At 38.2% G+C, this 19,782-nt stretch overlaps 1 protein-coding gene and 1 non-coding gene across 2 annotated transcripts in view; one reads left to right on the top strand and one right to left on the bottom strand.

Moving 5' to 3' along the window:
• The window catches only part of ABCD3 (ATP binding cassette subfamily D member 3), a 75,867-nt gene extending 56,328 nt beyond the window's left edge, over window positions 1–19,539 (bottom strand). The window contains exon 1 of the mRNA XM_081817098.1: window positions 19,035–19,539. Within this exon, the coding sequence (XP_081673224.1) occupies window positions 19,035–19,144 (110 nt within the window). The 5' untranslated portion in view covers window positions 19,145–19,539. The remainder of the gene's footprint in view (window positions 1–19,034) is intronic.
• On the top strand, window positions 4,598–4,699 carry LOC115942750 (U6 spliceosomal RNA). Its single transcript, XR_004077332.1, has one exon. It is a non-coding gene; the product is annotated as a U6 spliceosomal RNA (small nuclear RNA).
• Window positions 19,540–19,782: the final 243 nt, after the last annotated feature.

Below are 19,782 nucleotides of genomic sequence, written 5' to 3'. Positions count from 1 at the left end.
ATGCCTGGGTGGCTCAGTCAGTTAAGTGTCTGCATTGGGCTCAGGTCATGATTCCAAGGTCCTGGGACTGAGTTCTGCAGGGACAGAGTTCTCAGCAGGGAGCCTGCTTCTCCCACTGCTTGCCACTCCCCCTGCTTGTGCGCTCTCTCTCTGACAAATAAATAATAAATAAAATCTTAAAAAAAAAAAGGAAAATAATGATTCATAAGTTGTGTAGTAGACTTTCCAAATGTAATATATTGTACTATGCAATATTTTTTAGAATTACATTTGTTAAATTCTAATTTTCACTTGAAAGCTTAAATTGTAACATTAGCAATAAACACTGCTGTTTTTTCTTGAAGGCACTACAAGAGAATGTCTGCAATATTCAAGGTTATTTAGTCATTCTTTCAAGTAAAAATGATGTTCCACAAAAAAAAAAAAAAAAAAAGTGGCTAGTTTGGCTCAAATTCAAACAACTACAAGTGCATTCCCTCAAGACAACCTCTGCATTTTGGTATACTGCAAGAAGTGCTTTGTGCTGACTTCTCCTTTTTGTTTGGCAAACACATTATAAAAAAAAGACAAGACCAATAACCAACTATTTATAAAAAAATATAGGAGGGAAGGAATTTATCCAAGAAATGGAAGATCAGGGTCATATCTGAAAATCAATCCATAATTCATCCATATTAACAGTCTAAAAAAAATAACCATATGATCATATCAATAGATATACAGAAAAGGCCTTTGACAAAATCTAACACCTATTCATCATAAAAACGCTTATCAAACTAGGAATAAAAAGGAACTTCTTCAATCTGATAAAGGACATCAACAGAAACCTATGGCTATAGGGCGCCTGGGTGGCTCAGTCGGTTAAGCATCTGCCTTCTGCTCAGGTCATAATCTCAGGGTCCTGGGATTGAGCCCCTGTCTGGCTCCCTGCTCAGCGGGGAGTCTGCTTCTCCCTCTCCCTCTCCCCCCACTCGTGCTCACACTCTCACTCTCTCTCTCTCTCAAGTAAATAATCTTAAAAAAAACACAAAAAACCTACAGCTATCATCATACTTATTAATGAAAGACTGAGTCTCTGTGATCCAGAATATGGCAAAGACCACAACTCTCACCACTTCTATGCAATACTACTATTGGAAAACACAGTGCAAAAAGGTAAGAAAAATAAATAAAAGACACACAAATTGAAAGGAAGAAGTAAAACTATCTTTATGGCAGACTCTATAAACATCTATATAGAAAATCCTAAGGAATCTATAAGAAAGCCAAGTGAGTTCAGCCAGGTTCCAAAATAAATCATCTATACACAAATATCAATTGTATTTCTACATATAGGAAAAGAATAACTGGAAATTGGAATTTTAAACATATCATTTACAAAAGCACCCAAAATATTAAATATTCCACAATAAATTTGGAAAGAAAAAGATGTGCAAGACCTACATGCTGAAAACTACAATACACTGCATGGGGCACCTGGGTGGCTCAGTCGTAAAGCATCTGCCTTCAGCTCAGGCCATGATCCCAGGGTCCTGGAATTGAGCCCCACATTGGGCTCCATGTTCTGTGGGAAGCCTGCTTCTCCCTCTCCCATTCCCCCTGCTTGTGTTCCCTCTCTCGCTGTGTCTCTGTCAAATAAATAAATAAAATCTTAAAAAAAAAAAAAGAAAGAAAGAAAACTACAATACACTGCAGAGAAATCATAGATGACTAGATAGAGAGACGTATCATGTTCATGGATCAGAAGACTCAATATTGTTAACATGTCAATTCTCCCCAAATTGATTTAGAAATTCAATGCGATCCCAATCAAAATCCTATCAGGCTTTTTTGCAGGGAGTAACAAGGTGATTTTAAAATTCATTTATAGGGATGCCTGGGTGGCTCAGTCAGTTAAGCGTCTGCCTTCAGCTCGGGTCATGATCCCAGGGTCCTGGGATTGAGCCCCGCATCGGGCTCCCTCTGCCTGCTGCTCCCCGCCCCCCTCTCTGACAAATGGATAAAATCTTTAAAAAAAAAATTCATTTATAATTGCAAAGGACCTAGAATAACCAATAAATTTTGGAAAAAAACAAAGTCAGAAGAATTGTACCTCATTTCAAGGCTTATCATAAAGCTACAATAAATAAGAGAGTGTGATACTAGAGTACAAATATAGATCAAAGGAACAGAAGAGTCCAGAAACAGACCCACACATATATAGCCAATTGATTTAAGACAAAGGTGCTAAGGCAATTCAATGGGGAAAGAATAATCTTTTTAACAAATGGTACCAGATCAACTAGATAGCCATATGTAAAAAAAAATTAACCACAACACTTACTGCACACCATATACCAAAAAAAATTAATTTGAAATGGAACACAGACCTAAATGTAAGAGGTAAAACTATGAAAGAGAAGAAAACAGGAAAAAAACTTTGTAACCTTGAGTTAAACAAAGATTTGTTAAATAGGACACACAGTACAGGCTGCACCAGAAAAAAAAAATAAATCAACAAATTGGACTTCATCAAAATTTTGCTCTTCAAAATACTATTAAGAAAATATCTGTAAAACATACATCCATGAAAAACCTTATATTCAGAATACATAACAAACTCTTACAGTAGAATAAGACAATTCATTTAAAGGTTTAAATACACTGTGCCAAAGAAAACGTATGGATGGAAAATAAACACATGAAAAATGCTCAACTGTTCCCTTAGTTCTTAGGAAAATGAAAATTAAGACCACAGTGAGAAACCACTGCATACAATCAGTAGAATGGCTCAGATTAAAAAGACTGATCACACCAAGAGTTATCAAGGATGTGGAACAACTGGAATCTTCCATACTGCTAATGGGAATATAAAATGATACAAACACTTTGGAAAACAGTGTGGCAAGTTTCTGAAAAAGTTAAAGATACAACTCCCATACGATCCAGCCATTCCACTACTAAGTATTTGCTCATGGGACATGAAAGTATATGTCCATAAATAAACTCTATACAAATGTTCATAGCAGCTTTAATAGTCAAAACCTGGAAACAATCCAAATGTTCCCCCACAAGCAAATGGATTAAAAAATTGTGGTATATCCATAAAATGTATTCAACAATTGAAAAACAACTGATACACACAACATGGATGAATCTCGAAAGCATTATGCCGACTGTAAGTAGCTAGACAAAAACATACATAGTGTACGATTCCACTTACGAAATTCTAGAGGAACCAAAACCAATCTGTAGCTATAGGAAGCCAATCAGTGGTTGCTGCAAGCTAAGGGCAGGGAGAGGACTGACTAGAAAGGGGCCACAAGGGAACTTTGGGGTGATAAAATGTTCGTTACCTTGACCGTAGTAATTGTTTCACAGGTGTTACATGTCAAAACTTACCAAGTTTTGTACTTTAAATACCAGTTTATTGTATATCAATGTTTCAATAAAGTCATAAAACTTTAAGAACTGTGTAAAGAAAGAGGAGGTATTAGAAACCATCAGCTCCAAACTGATGCCATGAAAGGCAAAGATCATTTTCCTCAGGTTTCACAAACAATATACACCCTGAGTGACTAGAGGACAGTGATTCCGTTAACTACAAAAAGAATAACAGCAGTAAACACATTTAAGGGAAATAATAACTGGATTCATTGTAAACTTGTTCAATTTCAAGTCCCAGTGAGATAACTATATGGAATCAAACAGAAGACAATTTTGTAAAAGTTTAGATTTGAAGTACAAGAGTAGAGATGTTGATTTGAAAGGCATTAACACGACAATGATGTGGACATACAATGATATAGCTCGTTTGGGAAACAAAAACATGGCATCTGAAATGTGAGTTTTCCATCCATTTATTAAAATGCTGTACTAAAAATTTTAGAATGTGCTCATAAGGAACTCGGTTTAAGTTGTTCCCTGAATATTGCTCCCAGGCACTGTAAGAGGCAAACTTTCCTCTTAAAAGTATGTTTACTATAAGCCTCAAAATTATCCCTAGAATTTTAAATAAAATATCCTGACCATAATCAAAAATAACCAAGCACACAGCAAACTAAACTCCATAAACAGGAACCAGCAGAAATTAAAAGAAAACAGAAGGAGACCCAAGAAGATTTCAGATGTTGGAATTTCCAAAAGCATCCTATAAGACAATGCAGACCGTATTTAAAGAAATAAATACACAAAATAAAAGTTATCTACCAAAATAAGGAAATTATATTAAAAGAGAGAGAGAGAGATCTAAGAGAACCAAACAGAACTTTTTTTTTAGCCAGAAGGTGGAAGGGGGAGGGGCAGAGAGGGAGAGAGACAATCTTAAGCAGGCTCCATGCCAAGCACAGGGCTCTATCTCACAACCCTAAGATCATGACCTGAGCCGAAATCAAAGAGTCCACATTTAACTGACTGAGCTACCCAGGCACCCCAGGGCCAAGTGGAACTTTAAAAAATAACACATACAACAAGTGAAATTAAGTATTTAATAGTTTTAGTAGATTTCACACAGCCAAAGAGACAACTAATAATCTAGGAGCTAAATCAGAATTTGCTATCCGGAGTGTAGCAAAAAGTAAACAAAAAGATGGAAAACAAAGAAATAAAAGTAAGAGAATGCTCACTTCATCAGCAATGTACTAAAATTGGAATGATACAGAGATTAGCATGCTGCCCCCAGAAGGATGAAACACAAATTTGTCATGTGTTTAAAAAAAAAAAAAGTAAGAGACAGTGGTTACAATGAGACTATCTTAGTTGGTGTCCAGGAAGTATAAAGAAAGAAATCAAGGCATAGATAATGGCTGAGAATATTCCAAAATGGAAGAGACACCAATCCACAAAGTCAAAAAGGCCTAGTGAATCCTTAAGTAGGATAGATAAAAATATCCACACTTCACCAAGTCAGAGTGAGCTCCAGAAAAATTAAAGATAAAGATAAACCCTTAAAAGCAGCTAGAGAAAAAAGACCCATTACCTTCAAAGGGGCAACAGCTACAAACTGATAGCTGACCTCTCAATATCAGTAATGGAAACCAGAAGATGGGAGAATCAAATATTCAACGGACAGAAAGAAAATCACACTTTCATGAATGAAGGCAAATAAAGACATTATCTGACAAAATGGAGAAAGTTCATTATCAGATTTGTACTAAAGGTCATATTGGTGGTGGCAGGGAGGGTGATTCCAGTTGGAAGGTAGAGGTTGCAAAAATGAATGAAGAGCAACCAAAGTAGTAAATATATAGTTAACTCTAAATGAGTATTACATAAAACAATAGTAATGTCTTTTAGTACTTAAAACAAACAAACAAAAAAAACCCCACTACAACAAATGCAAATAAATCAGGAGGAAACTAAGTGGAGTCACTGCTCTAAAAGTCATTTTACTGCTTAAGAGGGGGATGAAGTATTACTGATTAATGTTTAGACCTAAAAATTTTAATACATGTTAAAATTTCTAGGGTAACCAGTAGAAGTAAAGTAAAATAAAGAATAACTTCCAAACTACTAGAAGGAGTAAAAATAAAATAATGAAAAAAGAAATAATAACTACAAAGCAATTTTGCTGTTTAATCAACAATAAGAAGAAAAAAAATACAAGAAAAATTCCCAAATGTTTGGAAATTGTGGTAAGTTAAATATGAGACAAATTCTTTGTGTTTCTCCTAAAAAGGAGGAATCTATTTTCTCATCCTTCAATCTGGGCCAAGCTTGTGACTTGCTTTATCCAAAAGAATGTGGCAGAAACCTTTTTGCTTTTACTTTTGCCTCTTGGAATGCTGACCTGAGACTACAAATGAGGAAACTGGTATAGTCTACTAGATGATAAAAAGTCACTTAGATGAGAACCAAGGCACCCCAGCCACCAGCTAGCACCATCAGCCAGATATGAGTGAAGCCATCTTAAACCTTCCCCCGTGTAGCCAATCCTCTAGTTGAAAGCAGCCTCAAGCAAACCCAGAACAAAACCAGCAGAGGCACTGCCCAGCCACCCACAGAATTGAGGGGAGAAATAATTACTTTAAGCTACTAAATTTTAGGGTAGTTTGTTATGCAACAATAGATACCTGACATATATAAAGAGATAAACTTGTGAAAAGTCATAGGTCAACGAAAAAAATTTTTGAAATGTATGATATACACATCAAATGATACGTTTACAAAATGGTATAGTTTATATATCAAAAAATCTGTGCTGCAACTAAAGCAGTGCTTAGAGAGAACTTTGTAACCTCAAATGCATACTTTAGAAAAGAAAGGCTGGAAATTCATATCACTCTCAGAACACCAGAAAAATAAAATTAAGCGAGGAAAGTGTAAAGAATAAAAGAATACAGAGGCAAGCAAAAAAAGAAGGAAATAACAAACAGTAAATAGAGGTAAAGTAAAACTGAAAGCTGGATTTTTGAAAAAGCTCACACATTTTTACAGACTACGGCAGGATTGATTTTAAAAAAGGAAGGCAATCATACATTAATCTACAGATTAAAAGCAAGCCTCATCAAAATCCCAACATGCTGATCCTAAAATTTATAGAATAGTTGAAAGAGTTGATAACCAAGGCACATTTTATATTTTGTTTATAAGATCCACTGCATTCATAAAATAAGGTCCCTCCAAAGCATCTATAAAAGAGAGAGCATTAAATAGGTATTTACTTATAGTAAATCAATAGGTTCATAATGACACTTAAGGGAACTCATTGGTCACCTTCAGAGAATAACAAGGAACTAATGGATTATTTTAAAAATTGGTAAAGTAAGAACAAATATCTATCCTACCTTTCCTAATTGAACTGTACCACTGGGTAACCAAATAGTAAATGAAGAAAAGTTTCTTTTTTTTCTTTTTTCATTTATTTATTTATTTGACAGAGAGAGACACAGCGAGAGAGGGAACACAAGTAGGGGAAGTGGGAGAGGGAGAAGCAGGCTTCCCGCCGAGCAGGGAGCCCGATGCGGGGCTCGATCCCAGGACCCCGAAATCATGACCTGAGCCGAAGGTAGACGCTTAATGACTGAGCCACCCAGGCGCCCCAAAAGTTTCTTTTTATGGAAGCATTCCACCTTATAAATGAAGAATAACAGAATTAAAATATCACCATTTTGTAAGCCCTAAGAAACAAAAATTCACTGATCTATGCATCAAGCAACAGTGGCTGCTAAAAATCACAAAAAGAGAAACAACCAGACACTACATACATCTTCATGGAGAGTATACCACATCAACACCTAGGAAGTATTCTTGTCCAAAAAAATAAAAAATAAATCAAAGCTTTGATCAAACTTTTAGATCCAACAACTCAATTATAGGAAATACAGAGAATGAAGAAAAAGTATGCAATCAGCATAACCTAGATGGCAGAATCTGTATGGGTCAAAATACTTGATTGTTTCAACAAACTGTAAGAAAGAAAGGGGAAAAACAAATGCGAGCAGGCCATGTAGATTAAGAGAAACAAATAAGAAAACACACAAGTAAATTATAGTGCTTAGGAATGCACATTTGGGCAATAAAATTAGAAAGAAATGTACAGATGCAATTACTATAGCAGTCAGGATAGCAGTTATAGCAAGGGAGAGGGATGGGCTCTGACTGGAAAGGGCCACATGGAAGACTTGTGGGGTGGCAGGCAAAAATTTATTTCTTGACCTGTGTAGTAGTTACAAGGTTGTTTATTTTAAAAACTAAAAAGTCATTAGGTTATGTATGTTTTTATGTAGTTTCCTTCATTTGTGGTAAAAAGGTATTAAAAATCTTAGAATATTTCACCATGACTCTAACATTTTAATATCAACATACTACCACAAAATTTTAACAATTAACTTTGCGTTTAACATAAAACTTTTTTTAACCCCTGAATGATTGGTGACTGTTCTATGAATCTAAGCCCATCTGAAAGATTCGATAAAAATGCTTTATTCTGTCTTTTACCTTCCACATGGCTAATTCAAACTTAAAACTCTCATAAGCAGGTACCATTTTTACCCTTCTGATTCCTCACTAGTAAAATGAAAATAATAAAACAACTATCCCAAAAGACTGTAAGGAATAAACATAAAATACTTGGAACAATGCTTAAAATACGGTAAGTGCTCAATAAATAGTTCACAGTAATACTTCCAGCTACATGTCCTTGGAGTCCCTTCTCAAATCCATTAACTCCATGCCTTTGCTCGTGCTGTTTTCCCCACCTAAAATGCCTTCTATCCCTTAGCGAAACACTACAAACCTCTTAAAGTCAGGCTAAAATGTGAAGCCTCCCCAGATAACTACAGATATCAAATTAGCTGAATATGCTTTGATAAGTTTATTTTCAATTTTATACCTCATTAATTTAATTGCATTCATTCAGGTCTGCTAATTTAGCAAAAGGATTACAAAGGCATGTTTTTAAAAAAACACTTTTTAAGCATACTCAAAGCTTCAAACCCCCTTAATATGTACAATAACTCCCACTGAAGGGCGTAACCATTGGCTATCCAAAGTATTTTATCCTTACATTTATAGAAGGCTGTATCATTGACAGAGAGACCTAAAACAAGTGGTTTTTTCATAAAAAGAATGTCATGATGAGAGCCATGTCCTTAAGTAAGGGCCTGATGCAAAGTTTTTTTGTAGAAATAACTACAAATGCTTGTGCACCTGGGTGACTCAGCCAGTTAAGCATCTACCTTTGGCTCAGGTCAGGATCCCAGAGTCCAGGGATCCAGCCTCAGGTCTGACTCCCTGCTCAGCAGGGAGTCTGCTTCTTCCTCTCCCTCTGCTCCTCCCCTGACTTGTGAGTGCTCTCTTTAGCTCACTCTCCCTCTCAAATAAATATATAAAATCTTTAAAAAAAAAAAAAAAAAAGAACTACAAATGCCATTCTTAAACAAGTCTGACATTCCACACAAATCATTCCAAAAGAAATAACAACAGAGAAATACAATACCCATTTTTATAAAATTTAATCTGGCAAATATAATTGTAAAGAAAACTGCAAAGAGAGTATCTTTATATTCTTCATAATTCCAGTTTGTATTTTATTGTAACAGATTAGAAGGTGATGATATTCATCAGGTCATGGATAAGACTGATGTTGATCCTAGGAAAAAATTACAACTTATTTACGAAAATGGACAATGTGGCACCAGTACTTGGAAGAAGTGGTAAATTCTAAGAACAAGCACAAGTTCACCAAAAAGTCATGTTGGACCAAATTCATTCTCTTCTCTGAAGGAATCATGAAAATTCTATAAACTTAGTTATTATGCTACAAAGCATCTGACGATGGACCAAATCAGTTCTCCACCTTTTCCATGCAAAAGAAACCGATGCCACTCTAGGGTCTCATCTTCACTGCTCCATGACCAGAAAAGACCCTTCCTGGGGTGCCTGGGTGGCTCAGTCGATTAAGCGTCTGCTCAGGTCATGGTCCCAGGGTCCTGGGATTGAGCAGCGAATTGGGCTCCCTGCTCAGCATGGGGCCTGCTTCTCCCTCTCCCTCTGCTGCTCCCCCTGCTTGTGCACGCACTTTCTATCTCTCTCTATCAAATAAATAAGTAATCGAAAGAAAGAAAGAAAGACCCTTCCTCACCAGCTCCAGCAGAAACATCTCCAACTGGCCCAATATGGATTTGATGCGTAGTCCTAGGGTCAGAGTGCCAGGTCATTACCAGAAGGAAAGGTGTGAAAAAGTGTTAGGTAAGTTGAAGATGAGAACTAATACAACACCCAAAGGGTATGAAATAACAGAAAGGTTACAGAGGTATAAACACACCGTTCTATACTTGGTCCTGTCCAATAACTTAAATTTACTGGGAAAATACAGAGAACGAATACTAATTAAATGTATACGATCCCCAAAAAAAATTTAGAGGAAGTGATACATCCAAAGATAAGTATAAATATGTGCACCCAGGTTTAATTAAAAAAAAAAATCAAACACAAGTTCAGGAGGGCAAATGAAGGGAAACAACTGTGTAAACTAAATCCGAGGGAAGAGTATTGATTGTCACAAAAATAATAAATGTAACCTCACCTATTTTAACAAAATCTTAGGATTTACAAAGCAAGTAACAGGCCATTCCACTCCGTGTCAGTCAGACCACACACAGAAATAATATAGTTTTGGACTTCTTCTTTAAGAGGTGGAGAAATAAAGAACATCATATTCAGGAAGCAGCAAATGAAAAACACAGAGGCCTGAAACCGTGTCATGTAAAAGTAAATACCTTCCAACTTTGAAAGTAAATGATCCTATCAATACAAAAAGGCTTCTTTAGGGCGATTTTCATGGGCACATTTGAGGAAATTTTTAGGAAGGCTCAATGGTTTTTGAGAATCTAACAGTGCCATGTTTGGCTGTCCTTATAGTTTTCCTTTCAGCAAGCATAGGGAACTAAAGCTAGATCTTCTATTGAGCTTTGTTCCAGCGACTACTGATTAAGACAATTTCTGACTTAATCCTCAGAACCACTGAGTTAAGTAAATACTATTATCCCTGTTCTGCAGGTGAGAATACTGAGGCTCAGAGGCTGAGTAAACTTTGTACAAGGTCACAGATCTAGCAAATAGCTGCATAAAAACTTGAACCCATATCTAACTCCAAAGACCATACCATGTTTTATAGTATGCCAAACCGCCTCCATAATAAAGATCAAGTTGCTACATGTAAAAATGCACATTCTTGCAAGTTAAAATGTCGTGACGTCATTTTACACCTTTGAAGTAATAAAAAAAATTCAAACACCCCTTACTGATGATTAGAGAATTAAATCTGCACTCGTCATAGTATTCTGTGGCGCAACTCTTGAGAAGTAATAGATGTAATTTGTGTAGCTCCAGAATGTTCACACCCTTTCCATAAACACTAAGGAAAGTTCATAAGCTTTCATTCTACAATCCCATTTCTGGCAACTTATTCCAAGGAAATAATTCAGCAGAGACAGAAATGTTCACCTGCAAAAATATTTAGCATTATCTAGAAAAATTACAGAAGCAACCTAGATGCCCAAAATAAATTATGATATAGTCACACAAAGGAACATTTATGTATTTCTTTAAAAGTATAGTTACGGAGGCACCACGGTGGCTCAGGAGTTCCGGGATCGGATGGAGTACTGCGTGCGTTGAGTGCGTGCGTGTGCGTGCCTGGGTGCGTGCGCTGGCTTAGCAGGGAGTCGGCTTCTCCCTTTCCCTCTGTCCCTCCCCCCTGCTTGCTCACGTTCTCTTTCTCTCTCTCTCTCTCGCAAATAAATAAAATCTTTTTTTAAAAGAGTATAGTTACAAAGTTCATGTAGAAACATAGGAAAGATGTCTACATATTAAATGAAAATAGCAAAACATGTACATTATAATTATGTAAGAATGCTTGCATGTAAATGAGAAATATGAGGTAACAAAAAAAAAATATATGTTATAGTGATGACATTATGGATAACTTAATTTTTTAAATCATCTTTAATGTTTCCACTGTATTGTTAACTGTGAAAAGGTTATAAAACAGTAATGATACCATTTTCATAAATTTCTAAGACTTGTTTTACCCATGCATATAAAAGGGGCCCAGCTCCTAAACAGCTCATAATATACTTAAGGAGACATTTACATTTGTAGCAAGAAAAATCTGTTATTTAAAAAAGCAGTAACCACAGCCCTAAGAAATGAGCATCTCAAGAAATGAGTCAGTCAACAAACTTTTTTTGAGAGCCGACTATATGCCAGCCACAGTTCTAGCCACTGGGGCTATAACAATGAACAAAACAGACAAAAATTCCTGCCCTCATGGAACTTACATCCTAGCAGCAGAGACATACAATAAGCAAGATAAGTATATAAAATAAATACTGCATTTGATAGTGGTAAGGAAAAGCCGGGAAAGTGAGCAGTGTGTGTGTAGAGAATGCTTTTTTAAATTGAATGGCAGTGGAAGGTCTCCCTGAGAAGAAATTCTGAAAAAAGATGGGAAAAGGGGAGGGAGTTAGCATTGTGGATATGTGGGGAAAGAGCATACAAGACAAGGCAAAAACAAGTGCAAAAAACCTTGAAAAAGAATCTCTGGCCAATGACGCTATTGTGCCAAAAACGGAGAAGTGTAATTAATTAAACAGCAGACCACAGATAGATACACAGTTCTGAGAACACTGCTTCTGGACCTGACCTGCATCAGTTGGTTTCAGTACACAGACGCTTTTCCTGGCAAATTCTTTGAGGCCTTTTGCTTAAGCATTCTCTTTTTATTCTGAGGATCCAAAATGAGGCCTATAACATCCACTCATGGTTCATCCCAAGGGTCTCCTGAATCTCCAGCCCCTCACCTGCCTCATGCTTGTACTTTGCAAAACATTCAGTGGGCCTGTGAAACTGAGCAAAGGGAAGCCAGCGCCTCCTAGAGCTTGATTTGAAAGGAGCAGATCTCAGGAAGGAAAGCTGAATTTCAAGTATGCAGGAAAGCTGTAAAGTTGCGGGGAGAGAGTGCAGGGAGTAAAAGCTAGAGATATGAGAACATTTAAGAGGTACAGAAAAGATCTAGCAAAAGGCCACGGGGCTGAGGCTCAGGGAAAAATAGTCAACAAACTGCCAACAGTGGAAATGTCAAAGGAACTTACAAATAAAAGAATGTCTCCATCTGAAACTGTTCACCATGCTGAGAGATAACCGCTGCCATCACCCCCAAATGTTCGATAAAACTCTACTACAATTACCTGCTTTGTGGCTGATGCTTTATAGGAATCAAGGCAGATACCAAAAAGGCTCAAGAGACAAGATATAGGGGTGCCTGGGTGGCTCAGTCGTTAAGCGTCTGCCTTCGGCTCAGGTCATGATCCCAGGGTCCTAGGATCGAGCCCCGCATCGGGCTCCCTGCTCTGCGGGAAGCCTGCTTCTCCCTCTCCCCCTCCCCCTGCTTGTGTTCCCTCTCTCGCTGTGTCTCTCTCTGTCAAAAAATAAATAAAATCTTTAAAAAAAAAAAAAAAAGAGACAAGATATAAGTAGGATCTAAAATAGAGCAAAAGCTTTTGCACAGGGAAGGAAACTATCAACAAAACAAAAAGGCAACCTACTGAATGGGAGAAGATATTTGCAAATGATATATCTAATAAGAGGCCAATATTCAAAATATACAAAAAACTTACACAACTCAACACCAAAAAACCCCATAAATACTCCAATTAAAAATGGGCAAAGGACCTGAATAGACATTTTTCCAAAGAAGACATACAGATGGCCAACAGACACATGAATAGATGATCAACATCACTAATCATCAGGGAAATGCAAATAAAAACCATGAGATATCATCTTACACCGTCAGAATGGCTACTATCAAAAAGACAAGAAATGATAAGTGTTGGCAAGGATGTGGAGAAAAGGGAACCCTCATGCACTGTTGATAGGAATGTAAATTGGTGCAGCCACTGTGGAAAACAGTATGGAGGTTCCTCAAAAAATTAAAAATAGAAGTACCAATACGATCCAGTAATTCCATTACTGGGTGTTTACCCAAAGAAAACAAAAACACTAATTCAAAAAGATATATGCATGCCTATGTTTATTACAGCGTTATTTATAATAGCCAAGATACAGACACAACCTAAGCATCCACTGATAGATGAATGGATAAAGATGTGGTGTGTTTATATTACACACACACACACACACACACACACACACACACAATGGAATATTACTCAGCCATAAAAAAGAGATCTTGCCATTCAAAACAACATGGATGGACCCAGACAACAGTACGCTAAGTGAAATAAATCAGAGAAAGACAAACCATATGATTTCACTTATATGTGGAATCCAAAAAAAACCCCACACAAATAAACAAAAAGCAGAAACAGACTCATACATAAAGAGAGAACTGATGGTTGCCAGAGGGGTGGGAGCAGGGGATGGGCAACATGGGTGAAGGGAAGTGGAAAGTACAGGCTTCCAGTTACGGAACGAATAAGTCACAGGGATAAAAGGTACAGCATAGGGAATATAGTCAATGGTATTGTAATAACATTTGTATGGTGACAGATGGTAGCTAGACTTGTGATGAGTATAGCATACTAATAAACTTGTAGAATCACTATGTTGTACACCTGCAACTAATATAACACTGTATGTCAACTATACTTCAATTTAAAATATATATTTATATTAGGGACCCCTGGCTGGCTCAGCTGGAAGAGCATGCGACTCTTGATGTCCACGTTGTGAGTCCAAGCCCCACACTGGATGTAGAGATTACTTACAAATAAAATCTTTTAAAAAAAATAAATTGAAGAAATAAAAAAACCAAAATATATATTAAAATTTTTAAAATAAATAAATAAAATAAAACAGAGCAGAGGCAAAATTTTAAATAAGGTGTAACTAAGAAAACTACAAGCTTCCTGAAACTCCTCAGAAATATTTGGGGGAGGAAACTGTGTTCCCACCATCTACAGAGTGAACTTTGAAAAGGATAAAGGACCACTCCATAAGCTGGGGGACTTGGCTACACCCTGATAGCTGACAGCTAGGTCACACCCAATCAAGCAATTAAGACATAAAACAAGAAAGGTACCTAAGCTTTTGACAACTGTGAAGCTGGAGAGATCCCAGCCGGGCTAAGGATGTCAAATCTCACTATCTTGCCAGCCTGTTGACCTTTTGCCCAGGCCCCTCAATAAAATGGTTTGATCCAAAAAAATAAAAAATAAAAATAAGGTACCTAAATTCATGCTTCAGGAAGTTAAAAAGGATCATTATTTAGATCATCCAGAGTTGTTACATGATACTTCATGGAATAGATGACTCTCACCTACCCCTTAAAGGATAAGAGCTGAAGAACAGAAAATATAAGGAGAGAGATTCCAGGTTTGGTTAATACGAATAACGCTCCAAAGCCTGGGATGAATGTGGCCTGTTCAGAGAACAGTGCAAAACTGGTCTATTTGGAACAGAGCATACTCATTGGCAGGCAAAGGCATATAAGATTAGCCAGGTAAGGTGAGACCAGGTGAGGGACGAGAAATCTGAACTTGACAAGCTTCATGGGAAGGGGAAGAAACTGCTTTGTTCTGTTTTTGTTTTTCGTGTTTGGTTTAAGACTATAAAATACTATGGCAGTGCAGACTGGTCTCTTTGCCCTCTAAAATTGGCCTGTAATATCCTAATACCCTGCCCATGTTACATACTCTCAGATATACAACTATCACCTCTATTACCTAATGCCTCTATTCATGTTTGTACTGGTCCTACATCCCCAACTGTCAGACAATTACCCTTAACCTTAAAAGTTCTTCAACTAAAAAAAAAAGTTCTTCAGAAAAAAGTTCTTCAACTGTCCTACGTAATTTGCCCACCCCATACAACACTTACTGTGTATCCCGTGACATGTGCAAACTAGTAATTTATACATGACGCAGTACACCCCTCAAGAAACTCACTCTGATGTAGGCAGAAGCCAAGAAAATAAACTAGTACAATACAGAGTGCTAACTAGTGAAGTAATGCTTAGCATATCATGAGAGCAAAGGACAACATCAGTTTGGAAATCAGGAAAAGACAGAAAACACCTAAGAGAAAGTGTTAACTGGACTGAGTTTTGAAAGAAAATAAATACCAAAGGTGGGGAGAAGTGCTGGGGATGACAGTAATCAGACTGCAAAGACTGAGCAAAGCCTGTCATACTCAGATTGTTACTCCATATGGCTGGATGAGTAGGAGAAGAAGTAGTAAAGGACCAGATCATGAACACGATTTTCTCGTGCTAAGAATTTTGTGTTTTAGAATAACCAAAAGACTTTAATGAAGGAATAACAAGATCATAATTGTTTCTTAAAAAGAGCTCTGGTGGCAGTGGAAGATGGATTGAAAGGGTTCCACAAAGCTTCCTCCTACCATAAAATGCCACAAAAATCTGATAAAGGCTGCTGTTAACATTCAATTTATCTGCAGTTATCCACTCCTACCCCTTTTCTAGGCTTAGCTCATATCCTTCATAAAGCCCTCCTTAACGCTTCCCAAACACATTAATCTTTCCTTTCTCAGAACTTCTAAGGCATGTCTGTCTGTACACTGCATTCTGTCACCACCTTAAAATTTTAATTAATTTGCATTTAAATTTCTTCTTCCTAACAATAATGTAAGCTCCCTATGAAAAGATGTCATATTTTTTTAATGTATGTGTAATACACACACACACACACACACACACACCCTCTACCCATAGCACCTAGGGCAATAATACAACATTTTGAAACAGATACTTCCTTTGAACTGAATAGATGGTCTCCTTTATCTATGAGTACAGATTCCACTATTCTCCATAAATAACAAATAAAATAAAATGATTTTAAAATGCATGATTTAAAATTAAGGGGAAAAAAGTATACATAGTGGGAAATGAACACAAGGCAACTTTCTAAGAAGATGAAAATGTTCTAATTTATGATAGGGGTGTGTTACACTGTTGTACTGCATTTACTTAAAAAATGTATAACCAAGATTTATACCGTTTAATATATATAAATTTACCTAAAAACCTGGAAAAATAAGGGGTGGGAGCAAGGGGCTATAGATGAAACATGAATAGCAAAATGTTGATGGCACTTCTTCAGTAAAGCGTATAGATAGTTCATTATATTATTCTGCTTACTTTGAAAAAATGCATTAACAAAACTAAAAAATAACTCAGAAAATTAAATTATTTATTCTCCTAATGTTTGGTATAATGTGACATTGTAACTTTTAAAGTGGTTTTACTAGCTCTATTACCTAGTTGATTCTAAGGAATACCTTTTAAGAAAAGTCTATTGTTCATAGCATAGATGAAAAACGGCCAAGCAGCCATAGGTTCCTTAATTAAGCACCAGATAGGAAAATTAGCCCTGTAAAAACGATACCCAAAAAGCCAGTAAGATATAAAGTTAGAATTTTCTAATCTCCTAATCTTCAAACTGTGCAGCCAAAGATAGCATTTGAAAGATATCCAAAAGTTTCTGGAAATGCAACATCTACAAAAACAGACTCAACACCATTCTTGATGGTTTTAAAATAATTCAATTATTTTACCTCAGGAATTTAAACTTCATGCTTATCTGCTCTTAATTTGCATTCTCCTCCCACAAAATATTTAATGGGGAAAATAAAGATTTTTCCTTATTCATGCCAATGCACAAGGTTAACAATCTTTTGTTCAGTAAATTAGTTGTTGCATAACTTAATCCCTCAAAAAGTACTAAATTTCTCAAAAAGACTTCCAAAGCATTTTACAATAAAATGTAAATGAAAAAACACCTAAAATTTAGTAAGACAATTTCTTTTACACTGTTATGCTATTTCTCAGGAGATGATATTTAAAACTTTCCTTACAATAATCTACAGCCTTATAAATCACTAGCTATCTAAACTGACTGGAAGGGACATGAAGAGTTTCTGATAATGTTCTTATATGGGTGCAGATCTGTGTGCTGATTACATGGGTGAGTTCTATCTGTAAAAATTCTTCAGGCTCTACACTTAATATGTACTTTTCTAAATTCCATATTTAGATTCCATATAAATTCCATACATATTACACATGTAATACTCTGATAAAACACAGTAAGCCACAGCTGTTCGAGCTGCCCTCAAATCCCCTACCTCATACTAAAACACTTGTTCTATGCACTGAAACATTTCTCTAATAAATAAAAAGTAATTCAAAGTTATTTTATAGCATTTAACATTTTCTGACATATTCCCAGATAACAAATAACTTTGCAACTGGGAACTCAGAAAGCACACAACAGAAAAAAAAATGTTTATATTTTCAAGAAGAAATCATTTTAAAAGCTAAGTGAATAGAAGAAAAGTGAATTGGTACTGTATTGTCTGGACAAAGATGCAAATCATTTTCAACTCAGTTAATCGAATTGAGAAAGGAAAAGAAAGACCACCACTTCAGACCTTAGTAAGATGAAGACAGGAGAAGGTTAGTAAGCATTTCACGGATGGAAGGCCGCTTGTTAGTGATTTACTCCAAAGTCTACTACTAATCAGATATTTCAAGCAAAACAAAAACAAGAGGCAACAGTACCTGCCCAGAGAGATGAATTAAATAAAATACATGGAAGCAGTATGCCAAGATTTAATATGGAATATCCAGTGACTGGCAAGAATGCTAGGGAAGTAACCTTTCCTAATTCGTTTGCTGAAGCCAAGTGTCTCCCAGAGAATAAAATATTATGTCTTAATCCCACAACAGTAACTCAATTCTCTCTTTTCCTTCCTCTAATCTTATCATCGCCCAAAGTTAAAGCTAAACATTAAGATTCTCTCGAGGAGAAAGAAGAGGATCTTGATCCTCAGCTAAATCACACTTTAACCTTCCACCTGAACAGCCAGGAGAGGGAACCTTGATCTCCAAATTCAGCCTTTCCGGGTGAAATGTCAGGGAGTTCACTGACCACCTCCCAGGGAACACCACTTTAGAAAGCAATCTTACCAAATGGACCCAGAAGCGTTCACATGTACAATCCTCACGACTTTGAACAGCAACTACTAGGGAATCATGCCAAACCCCATCCAAGCGACTGAGGCAACAGCCTCCATCCTGGCGAGTCCAATCCTCAGCCTCAAATCACACATACACGTCCACAAAGCAAACCCACGGTCTCTCAGGAGATGAGATGACAAAACTAGAACATACCCAGAAAGTTGATACAGGAGGTGGGCTGGGGACGACAGCCTCCGGGCAGAGGCTCAGGATTGCTAGTGCGCTGGGCAAAGATTCACGCTCCTGGAGTCAGAGTAGGGCGCAGGGAGCACTAAAGACGACGCCTGGGGGCAGGAGGCACAGGTTTCCTGGCGGGTGTGGGGGAAAGAGACATTCCCGGGGGCAGAGTGCTGGGAGCAGGGAACATGGGGATGACGGCGCCACGGGGAAAACCAGACACCTTGACGTTAGAGCCTGGCGGCAGCGGATACCCTCTCCACGCCTGACCCAGCCGGGCCAAGGGACCCGTCCTCCGGGCGCCTGGCGAGAAGAGCGCGCAGGACGCGCCCGCTCGGGCCCGGGAAGGCAGCGCGGCCAAGGGCCTTCTTACCCGTGCAGGCCGAGGGCGCGGCGCCTCTTGTGGAGCAGGCAGAGCAGCAGAAGCGCGGCCCCAGCCAGCGTGGTGTTTCGCGCCGTCAAGTACTTGCTGAAGGCCGCCATGGAACCGCCAGTACGAGCAAGCCGGGACGGGGGGCAGCGGCGACTTCGACAACCCCTAGTGCAGGAAGCGCGGGGGAGACTGGGAGGAGAAGAGCGGAGCGGAGGGAGGGCGGTGCAGACAGCGCAGGACCGCCCCCTGGCGCGCGCCGCCGCGTCGTCCGCGCGCGGTTGCCCACCACGGACTTCAGCTCGGCGGGAGCGCGCGCGGGTGCCACGAAGGCCGGAACAGTCCTGGGATGCTCTCTGCGCACGCGCGGACCAGCTCAGGGTCACCCGGATTGCCCGCGCCGAGATGCTGCTGATCCTTTCTCTGGCGCTAGTTCGTTTGCTGTCGCTGTCTCACCCGTACTCACACCTTCGCGCGTGCACACCCACTCAAGCTCTCACAAGAACTGGAAGAGCAGGCCTACCCTGCACCGGGACCTAGTGGGACCTGCTACTCCGCCTACCCCCTCCCCCGCACCATGAAGTGCCGTTACCACCCTCTTAAAGGAGCTCAGGAAGAAGGGGAACGGCCCCATCATAGAGCATTTATACAAAACTGAAGGCGCAGTGATTATTTAGACGAAGATACCGGTCGGAAACTCCGAAGAGGTGTAGGGAAATGTGTGAAGAATGACCATACAAATCGAAGACCT

The sequence above is a fragment of the Leptonychotes weddellii genome, chromosome 4, assembly GCF_054177405.1.
Source record: "Leptonychotes weddellii isolate Sample4059 chromosome 4, ASM5417740v2, whole genome shotgun sequence".
In the NCBI taxonomy this organism is placed as follows: domain Eukaryota; kingdom Metazoa; phylum Chordata; class Mammalia; order Carnivora; family Phocidae; genus Leptonychotes; species Leptonychotes weddellii.
The sequence above is the reverse complement of the archived record's forward strand: the minus strand, read 5'-3'. Positions and strand labels throughout refer to the sequence as shown.